This window comes from Candoia aspera, chromosome 2 (assembly GCF_035149785.1).
Source record: "Candoia aspera isolate rCanAsp1 chromosome 2, rCanAsp1.hap2, whole genome shotgun sequence".
Classification (NCBI taxonomy): domain Eukaryota; kingdom Metazoa; phylum Chordata; class Lepidosauria; order Squamata; family Boidae; genus Candoia; species Candoia aspera.
Window position 1 is genome coordinate 235,833,875 of NC_086154.1, and position 11,007 is coordinate 235,844,881.

The 11,007-nt window shown below is 37.6% G+C and overlaps 1 protein-coding gene across 1 annotated transcript; it reads right to left on the minus strand.

Annotated features, from left to right (window-relative positions):
- Positions 1–1,703: 1,703 nt before the first annotated feature.
- Positions 1,704–8,347, minus strand: CCNB1 (cyclin B1). Its single transcript, XM_063295579.1, has 9 exons — positions 8,097–8,347; positions 7,441–7,596; positions 7,219–7,332; positions 5,607–5,789; positions 4,959–5,117; positions 4,347–4,583; positions 3,920–4,060; positions 3,318–3,428; positions 1,704–1,913 (listed from the first exon to the last, which is right to left on the minus strand). The coding sequence occupies exons 1-9, from the start codon at positions 8,115–8,117 to the stop codon at positions 1,809–1,811; spliced, it is 1,227 nt and encodes a 408-aa protein (XP_063151649.1). The 5' UTR covers positions 8,118–8,347; the 3' UTR covers positions 1,704–1,808.
- Positions 8,348–11,007: the final 2,660 nt, after the last annotated feature.

Consider the following 11,007-nt stretch of genomic DNA (forward strand, 5'->3'; position numbering starts at 1 on the left):
GATGTTACCTAGTTGGGTAATGAAACATCTGCAAGCAAACAGCCAAGCTCCGAGAGCACCAAGGACTCCACAAACCTGGCTTTCCCCACAGGCATTAGGGCCAGATTTAGTGGAACCCAGCGCTGGCAAATTTGTGACTAAATATTAGCGTGAGATTCAGTGGTATTATTTAATATTTGTGTTTGTATTTTAATTCATGTAGTTTTTATTGTTTTATATTGTGAGCCATCCAGAGTTATTTGCTTAAGATGGGTGTCCATACAAATTTAATAAATAAGTCAGACTCTGAAAATCATACTTGGAAAAGAATCAGTTTTGGTTTTAGGGAGGTACTAAAGAGCCTGACAGGATAAAATATACAAACCTGCACTCCATATTGCCCAGAAAATATCAAATAAATCCAGGTTGGCTTTTTTTATGGAAGCAAGGCTAGCAACTTTTACTTTTTTGGTAATGGCATGATTGGGGCATGTTCTTCCCTGCAAAAAACAGTCAAGCTACAACAATTTGAATTTTCAGAAAACAGATGGTGTGAAAAATCTCTGCCTGGGAGATCCTGATAATCAAAGCAATGCATTAAATGGAGAAATAGGCCCAATATGATTCGAGAACTTAAGACCAAATATTGCTGGAATTGTGCCCAGTGTAATGTAATGGACTGACAGGAAAGGCAGGTTCAGCTCCACTTTCAGCCATGGAAGTTCTCCTCAGCCCACCTACTTCACAGATTTGTGGGGAATGAGAGGGAACACCGTGTATGCTATCTTGAGCTCCTGAACAAAAAGAATATTAAATCAAATAAATGAATTAATTCTATTTAAATGATTTTTAACTTAACTTGCCCAAATCTAATCATATGGTTTATTCAGACTGTAGTTTAGCATATATAAATTCAGTTCAGAGCAAAATCCTACATACTTAGTTTTGATACATATTTAATATTCCACATTCCATTATATCAAGACAATTTATGAACAAGCTCTAAAGGGTATCTCTGACAACATACAATTGTGCAAATAAAATAGTTGTGGAAAAACTCTTTTACAGGTATGATTCATCAGAAATAAAAATCTCCATTTTAAGGTGTGAAAGCTTTGACAGGTTGGGAAAAAAACCTTCAGATGTCCTGACTAGACACAAAGTTTATAAATAATAATCTTTTCCAGGTTTTGGAAAATGTCAGTTTTTCTTATGTTTAAAATGCTGTACATCATTAACTTTCTTCAGAGTAAAAATAAATTTCCTTATAAAAGTATGTTGTATATAAAAGTGAAATATAATTTAAACAGAAAAAACATGTCATTTGTTGAATCTGAGGTACAATCACTATCAGTTTTTACTAGTTCTGAGTTTGTTATATTCATGGCTTCTGAAAACTGAATTTTTGCTTGTATTAAGACAAGTTTTAATTTAGTTATTGATGTTGGTGTATTTCTAAAGACAGAATGTTTCTATTAATATCCATTTTATGTATTGGCTAAAACAAGTACTTAGGAACAGCCCTTGTAATTTTCCTTACTTCAGAATACAAATAATGAAAAATCCCTCTGGGAAAATAGACAGGAAACCTTTTTTCCTGTTTACTGGTCTTCAGTTCAGCAGATCATATAAGCATAGCTTCCAGTATCCTAATATGCCAGTTTTATTTTATGCTTAGTATCTGCCAACAGAAATGTTTCAGTTAAAGTAGACCATGACAACAGTTGAAGTAAAAGTAAATAAGTTTATTAAAAACTTTAAGTGAATACATTTATATACACACACCAGTGACACATGGTGTCAACTTTGTCCTAACAGTTAAATTATATCTATTTCAACAATGGCTTAGCCAGATCCTGTATGACTGCAGAATTCAGTGCTGGAAGGGTGCTAATCTTGGCATGCTTGCTGCTGGCATATTTGTTTTTGACAGTCTAGGGAGAAAGATGTGATTCATTATGGAGTACTTTGCAAAACAGCATTACATACTTTTTAATTAATTTCTAAGGCTGCCCATTTATCAAACAGCCATTAAACCACTTCTGTTGAGAAATATATAACAGCAATGTGAGCTACATAATGTAATCAGCATTGCTTAAACATTTGTATAGATAAAACCTTTTTGCTGCATTATACATAAAAGACAAACTTTAGGGATCAGAGAACACAACTGAAAATTCTGAGAATGTATTTATGAGTAGTCATAAAATGGCTGCCACGGCAACTTGCTTATGTACAAAATGGCTGCCACAAGGAAGAGGACCTATCATGCTTATTCTCCAGGAAAAAAGAAAGATGCCCACTGTTTAGGTTGTTTCCCCACTAGGGAGATGTTTTTTGGTGGTCCATGTTTGAAAGACAATATGCATGTCTTGGACACTTTGGCTGAGCATGGGACAAAGTGTGGTTGTTCCAGGCAGAAGTGATTTGGGAGCTGGAGATAGAGCGGGGAGAAAGTCAAGGGCATTAGGAGCAGCAAAGGAGGAGGATAGGTGCAGGGGAGATGGGGGCAGGCAGGTTGATGGGATACACCACAGTGGATTATTGACAGTGATGGCAATGGTGGCCAAAGGAAGAGTGCTCTGAAAACTGGGAGGCTGAGAAATAACACTGCACTGGAAGCCAGTTATTGGGCAATACATACCACCCTTGCTCCACTCATCATATTCAGATGTTATTTTGTCCAAAACACTGAACCACAGCATTCTGGGGTTTTGTTCCTATGACCCATGGGTCATTTGAAGTGTGGTGGTTTGTTCCAGGTTTGGGAAAAAAAGATGTTTTGAACACACTTCCCCTCTGCCCATTGTATCTTTGTTTTCTGTGCAGATGGGGCACTTTCAAATAAATTAAAACTACTTTTATTTTCTAAGAATGCCTATGGAGCCATTTCGGCCTTAGGTTCTTGCAAATAAAGGTATTAGGGAGTGACTGGGACATTTGAGGGTTCCAAGAAGAGTTGTCTGCAGGCACATTGGTGCACAAGGCATTATGTCACATTTCCCTAGCTAACAGAATTGCAGCAGTTACTAACAAAGTACAAAGTGACTGTTAATTTCTGATTAGCTAACTTGCTTTGCCAAAAACATTTTTTAACAGAAAGAGGATAGTGGAATTAGCCAGAGAGGTGGCAGCGTCCCCTTCCTTACCCCTCAGGCAGATATATCGGCGTTTTGATTTGGATTCTTGCACTGAGCAAGTGATTGGACTTGATGGTCTAAATGGCCTCTCCCAGCTCCATGAGGCTATTTAATTCACAGCCCATCCTAGGATTCACTCATGAAGATCAAGATTGTGTTTTTTAAGTACAGGTAACTAAAGCAAGTAGATATATTTACCATGTGCTTTGTAAGGCCTCGGTTTACCAACATCACGTTCTTTGCCATATGCTGCATCACAGGAATAAGACCATCTTCAGCATAGTACATGTAGTGTTGCAGAGTTAGTGTCTAAAGCAAGAAACAAATTGATAAATTACTGGTTTTGAAGGCCTTCTGGTCTTCAAAAAAGCTGTCTTCAATGAACCTTTTTTGGGAGCAGTTTTAATAGACTGGAAATTTAAGTGTTAGTAGACGATCGGTAGATTCAAGACCAAGTAAACTCTTGCTTAAACATCTAAACTGAGTTCATAGCAGAGAAAAGGTGTGACCTACACCTTCCCAGTTCAATTTATCCTTCATGCTAATCTGCTCCAGTAACTCCTGAAGAGAAATTGGTTCAAGCACTAGTTTAGTGACCACAACTGGGACTGGGAGCTTGGTCATTAAGTGAAACCACATCTGTGCTTATAATCTTACTTCAGCTTTCCAGACCTGCAAAGGTCGTAAATGTGAGGACTGGCTGCAAAGTTATTTTTCCATTACTGTCATAACTGCAAACGGTCACTAAAAGAGTCAGTTGCTAAACGACTCTCTTGTTAAGTTAGGGTTTTGTGGCTTACCCACTCTCCTTCTTCCAGAACTTTAGTAGACAGGCAAAAAGCTGCAGCTGCGATCTGGGAGGGAGGATAGTGCACCATTTCATAATCCACCAGCGCAAGTTCCATCAAATATTTTGCCAGTGTATGCTGATGTATATCTGCCTAGAATAATCAAAATCAAGTTATCCTCATTGTCCTACAAATCAGTAAGAAAAATGTCTCTTATTACACATTGCATAAGATTAAAGCATCAAGTTATTCTTCTCTAATTGTATGTATAGAAAAACAAACCAAAAGCTTTTTAGAGCTGTTCCTTTCACTGGAAAGAAGCAGTCAATGCTGTATGACACCATCACATTAATTGGGCTTTTACCAAAATGAGAGCATAGAAAAATAGGCAATTTATTGAGGAGATATTTTCCAGTTTTGACATTTAAAGAAGCATTACCTCTCCAATTTTTGATGCCCTCCTTAGGAAGTGCAGTGGAAGTGGGCGACCAAGGTTGAAGTCCAGCGATCTTAAGATTTTCATTTCCATTTGCCTGATTTGTAGGTTGGTATAAGTGTGATCTGTCACAAAGGCAAAGTCACCAATTTCTGGTGGAAACATTTCTTCATATTTGCTAGCAATGAACATGGCTGTTACACCAACCAGTTGTAGCATCCTCTTAGCTACTTTGTTATTCTGTAAGAGAGAGTTCCCATCATTCAGTCATTTTATAAAACTTTCTGAAATACTGGAAAAAATTGGTGATGCTATCCCAATATCCATTGTTCAGGCCACTCATTTTCATTGGAGAGGTACTTCTAGGTTGATTGCAGAACAAGTTTAGAGTGTATGTATTATTCAGCTCCTGGTAATAGCAACTGAATAAAAATGCTGCTGGTGGGCCAAGCTACTACTCAAGGGAAAGGCTTATACAATGGGAATCTCTTAAATTAACATGCAGCTCTTGATTTCAAATAAACCTCATTACTTAAGCAAGCTAAAATTCAGTGGAGAGCTGCTGCTATTCTGTTTGCCAGATTTGGAATGAGCTCTCTGACCAGGTTTCCTTACCTGCAGAAAGCGATCAATTATGGCAACAGTCATATACATTGTCTCTTGCAAAAGTTTGAATTTCATCTGAACTTGCACAAGCCAATCAATTAGGATGGCCCGCATATTTCCAGTAATCTCCTGACCTGCCAAGTAGTTTTCTCTCACTGATTGCTGACCCTATAAAGAGCAGAAACATGAAGGATGTTAAATTACGATATTTCCCAGCTCTATAACTATGTTCTGTCATTGTCTAGTTTGATTAGTTAAAACGTACTTCCCAATATGAAGTCCTCTAGATTGTGGGGAAGACTAGCTTCTTTCCCCAGTTTCATCACCTGAATTTTAGATCAAACAACCATCTTGTGCTTTTAAACACTATGGTTTAGTGTGAGGAAGTGTTGGCTTGATAGCTTGACCCTTAGCCAGTTGTATAATCATAGCTACTGGTAGTTTATTCAAACCATGGTTAAACCAAGGTAAAATAGGATGAATTATCTCAGTTTAAATGTTCAGTGATACTTCAGATATTGTGCTAGAGATATGCTAAAAACAAGTTACCTGCTACTAGTAGCAGAGTCTGGTGTTTGTGATAAAATACATTTACCTAACACGGTAGTTTTAATTTCAGGGCCATATGTCAGGCCTGATTCAGCTCTTTAAACCAACCTCAAGAACTTTCAAGTAATTGTAGATGTCCTTCACATATTCACTGCAGAGGTTTGGATCAGAAACATCATCTGTATCTACATCTTTCACTTCAAGCAGTACATCTGAGAAAGCCTGGCATAATATGTCCTCTGCTGGAGCACAACCAGATGTTTCCATGGGGCTTGGGGATGGAGACTCCAACTAGGAAAGATATTATCTTTATTTAGCACTTAATCCACAATATAAAAAAATATGTAGCATATTTCTGCTTATTTCAGAGCATTTTTCTTGGGACCTAAAGGTGTTGTATGATGCAATAGCCAGGAAGAGGGCTATATCGTATGTCCCTAAGGGTGCATTTGTTTGTATTTCATAGACAGAAGTACAGCTATTTCCTGTGGATGTTTCACCTATGTTCTTACAGTTGCATGACTATAGGTACATTTATATTTACATTTCAAATTTCATCAGTGGACATTCAAATTTGAAAGATCTGGTTATCCATGGTTTATTAATGGTACTAAGCCTAACTTTATACCAAGGAAAGAGTTAAGTGCTGCGGTAGATCGGAGGCAATTTGGAAGAATCCTTCTTCCTCAAGGAACAGTTGAAGTGTAGAGATGCTAAAGTTTGCTCGGCCATTACTGTGTAGTCTTTCTCAACCTTTTGACCCTGGAGGAACCCTTGAAATATTTTTCAGGCTTTGGGGAAACCCCTGCACATTCAGGCTCAAATATAGGCCAGAAGTTACAAAATTATTGTATTAATTTCACATGTAGGCCTGTATATTTGCATGAACGGTGTTCTTAAACTAAAAATAAAGAATGCAACTTACCTCTTTAATGTGAAGGTGCCTGAATTTGAAATATTTTTTAAAATAAATTGTGATCTCCCAGGGAAGCCCTAGTGACCTCTCACGGAACCCTGGTTGAGAAACCCTGGTGCAGTGGTTTAAAAAACTTAATCCTGTTAGAGAGACAGCACTAGTCCTAATTAGATGCATTACATAAAATGCCTCTTTCCAAATATATTAATGGTTAGTATATTGTGTTTGAAAAAAATATCGATGACATCTCCTAAGAGAAATAACTCTGTAGGTTAAGTATTATGAGTGAATCAATTGTCTTGATTTTAGGAGGTTAAGAAGTACTTTACATATGTTTGTACGCCATCTCATCTAGCAACACCAGGTGACTTAACAATATATGAAGATACAGTAAAATCATCCATGAAGTCACCACAGAAATAGTCGAGAATAAATAAAATTCATACACACTATTAATAAAAGCAATTACTGCTATTAGGTATTTAGAAATACCATCCTAAAGCAGAATCAAAGCTAGATCTTGGAGGATTTTAGAATTTTAGCCAAAAGGTGTTTTGCCTGTTACAGCTAGACCAGGGCTACCATATCTATTCACTGCCATCTAGAGGTCATCTGAAATTTTGCAACTCATATACATTAGGCCTAAGCACAAGTTTGAAAATGCAACCTAACAGAGGTAAATAAGGATTTTAAACCCCATGCTCCCAGCCTAAGAGTGACAAATACAGGTTTACAAACATAAATAAAAGTCTCTGCTCCAAATACCCATGATCCTTAAATACTTGTTTACAAGCTATTTAATACCTTAACAGGTTCTGGAATTGACTTTTCTTCTTTCACAGCTTCATTTAGTTTTTCAGTAGGTTTTGTGGTTTTCCGAGTAGTCACCTTGTCCACAGCTGTAGGTTTCAACATTTCCTAAGGGGGGAAGTGGTGTGGGAAGGGGGAAAAAAAGATAGTAATGCCATAGTCCTGCTTATTCCTAACTCCTACTGTTGGATGGAGAACAGGCAAAGAAAGGATTACCTTTTTCACTAAGTCTTTAGACTTCGGCTCACAAGCTTTGTTGCCAATGTCTCCCAAGGCCATCCTAGGCCTCAAAGCCGGCTTGGCAGTAGCAACCCCCTGCTTACTATGGGCCATTGCAGGTTTGATTTTGTTCTCAGCATTGACCTTTGTGTTCTACCAAAAAAAAATAAATTAAGTGACACAGCACATTCAGAAGTATTGACACAGCACTATGATGAACTGGGAGGGAAAATTACATGTTACTCTTTCAAGCAGCTCTAGGGGAAAAAACATTCTCAATTAAGCTTTAGGAGCAGGGTTCTACCAAATACTTTCAATAAGGCAGGATGACACTCTTTCCACTCTCACCAGGCTACCTGGATTTCCGTTCGAGTACAGGTTTAGAAAAACAAGAAAGAGAACGATCTCAAAAAGAGTCACAGGCAAGGTACAGTATTTATCACACCACGTTACTCACTCCACCACTGTCACCCTTCATAGGCAAAAGTAGCACAACAGATCTTTGCACACGTTTATTCAGAAGTAAACCCCAGGATGCTCAAAAGGTTTCCTCTCCTGTAAGGTGGGATTTAAGCATAAATGGCCGCCAAGCCCCTGCAAAAAGTAACGTGTAGCATCAGTCTAAAGATAGCCCCAGTGAAATTCCTCCATACCCGGGTAACCCGCAAAGCCATGGCCTCGGCTGGATTTCTAGATCCTCACGACCGGCCTACTCCAAATCGCTCCCTTTCTCGCCCAAGACCAAGAGACAGCCGATTACTGCTACGCACGAGTCCAATACCCACTTTGCCTGCCGCTGCAAGTTTAAAACTCGCACTAGGCTGCGCTCATTGGCTGCTCTTTAGTTTCCGCCTCTTACCATTGGCCACGCAGCGTTCTATTCTAAATGCGTTTCTACGACTACGGAAGGCTGATTCCTCCAAGAGTTCGAAAAAGGAGGCGTGGTTAAGATACAAGGATTGGCCCTGTCGAATCACGTGTCCTTCAGGTTCGGTGCTCAGCTGGGAAGGGAAAGGTTATTACTGGAAGGGTGTGATGATTATATGTGGAAGGTGAGATCGATGGCCACTTTGAAAATTTGAATTAAGTTTAAGCGTATATCAACTGCAGAAATACTAGAAAAGATCAGTTGTTTCTTTAATACTAATAATATATCACTGCCTACAAAAATATGTACTTAAAAAAATCCGTTCAATCATTAAAAAACAAACACCATGTCTAAGTTTTATTTATGGTCATCGTATGTGCCAGAGTTTGAAATTTGGTGTATCTGAATATACCAGGACATTGAAGTGCATCATCATAGGTACATCTTGTCCCAATTCCCCAATAGGTCCCTATAACTTTAAATGTGTGGAATCGTCAGAAAATCAAGTAGCCAGGTTTTCCCTGTGATTGCAGGTTTCCATTGGAGCAACTGCATCTGTTGAACTTTGTCATGGAGATGTTAAAACGTAGATGAAAAAGTGAAGAAAATCTAATAATGCTAATGAACACATCCTGATGAGTAGACTGGGCTTCTCCTCCTGATATCTTATTATTAATGGATGTTTAGTATTTTCATGTAGAGTTTACTTATATAGAAAACCAAGGACTTACCCAATTTTATTGCCCCAACAGCCCTACATGCTAAGCTGAGAGATAGCTATAGGGTCAAAGTTATAGGCTTCATTTGAAACATATTGAGCATCTTGAGTCTCTTCTACTTGAATGGTGAAAGGATTCCTAACTTAGTGGCAAACACAGTAATACTTAATACTCTCATACCAAAATCTATAGAGGGTAGATATTCTTAGGTTTTATTAATGAATAGTATCTTGCTATCACTTTACTGCTATTTATATATGTGCTTTTATGTGGTTGAAAACAAATTATCCTAATGTTAAAATCTGATGGTATGTGAAGTCTCTGAGTAACAAATAGCACAATCCCAGGAATGCCTCCTCAGAAGTAAACATCAGGAGGGCTTATTCCCAGGTGAGGATAGGATTGAAAATTTAGGAAGGTTAAAAGCTTTTGGTGGTCAATACACTGCCATATTGGCAAGATATGACACCTGTTGATTTCATGATGTCATTAAACTGCCTTTCCCTGATCTTGCTTTTCTGGAACTATTGAAGCATTATTACCTATGTTCCCAGTAAGCAATGGTTCTATTGGGTAAGGATGATGAGAGTTGTAGTTGTGGGGGAATACCAGGCTGTGTAAGGCTGTCATAAAACTTCCAAGGTGCATATGCCCAACATATAAAGGAGAATGTGGCTGAAGAAAAAAAGAAGTGTTTACCCAATTTAAATAATAAAACTGTTGAATATCATGCTCAGGACAAAACACTTCCTCCAGTTTGTTAAGAAACTAGTAATGATCATTTTGAGCTTTTTATCCTGGGTATAAATCTATCTGCTGGTCAAAAGATTTCTTCAAACTGAACTTGATTTCTGGTAACCTTATAGAAACATTCATATAATTTTCTTAACAGCAACATTAAAGTGGTTTGTCAGTGACTTCTAAGATACTTGATATCCCAGCCGTCAACAACCCTTGGATTTCTTCTCATTCAGGTCCAACTGTGTTTATGCCTGTGGAGGTGGTGAATACCCTTGGCTTATATTTACTCAGTTTGCTTACCAAAATATTGTGTAGGACTATGACAAACTTTATTTAAATTTCTCACATCCGTTTAAGTCTTGTATTCTGCACTTTAGCACAGAATGAAACTTAAAAGTGCTGGATTGTGCCAAATACCTTTATCTTCTTTTGGCATTCAAATATTGGCAGTACAAGCAGATTCAACACTGACACGTGTCTGTTAGAAGTTCTTATCTCTAGAATAGCGGAGAAGACAAGCTGCATGATATTAAGCAGGAATGTGGTTCATAATCTTAAGAAGGGGCATATGTAAGGACAACTTCCTACTGATACATATATACAACTCTCAGTTATTTGAAATACTGAAAGGGTAATGAAATTTAGGGGAATAAATTAATAAGCTTATTCTTGTTACATCTGAAGAAACATCCTTCCCAGTCCTGCATTCTCTGCTCTCTCCCCCAACACCACCATCACCTATTCTGCTTACTTGTCTTAATATGTGTTGCCATAGCAGGTATTCAACTCTTCTGAATATTTATTCTATGTAATACTAGGGGCACTTCATAGCTCCTTAGAATTCTACAGAAAATGGCACTCATGGCATCATTTTCAATCTTGATTAATCAGGGAGAAATGACTCATGGCAGAAAACTAAATTGTCACTGAATTTTTCTAGTTTTAAGACTGTAGCTTATACAATAATTTCACTAGATACTTATACAAAATATAAAGTATTTATTTTACATAATGGTTCAAACTAAAGAACACAGAAATGCAAAAACAAAAAAGTTGTTTTTCCCTCCCTGATTTGTTGTTACCAGGGTTTTCTTTCCTTTAAAAAAAAATTAATTCACCTGACAATATTTCTATAGCAGAATCTATTTCCCTTCATTTAAAAAAGCTGTGCTTAGAAAATAGGATTGTATACAGGAATGTACATGTTCATTTGTATCTAATGTTCTGAAAAATATT

Coding starts and splice junctions, on each gene's coding strand:
- CCNB1 (XM_063295579.1), bottom strand. CDS start 8,117: ATGGCTTTGCGGGTTACCCGG. Junction 4,584..4,958: donor TAATTGATCGCTTTCTGCAG/GTAAGGAAACCT, acceptor TCTCTCTTACAG/AATAACAAAGTAGCTAAGAG. Junction 3,429..3,919: donor TTCTGGAAGAAGGAGAGTGG/GTAAGCCACAAA, acceptor TTCTTGCTTTAG/ACACTAACTCTGCAACACTA.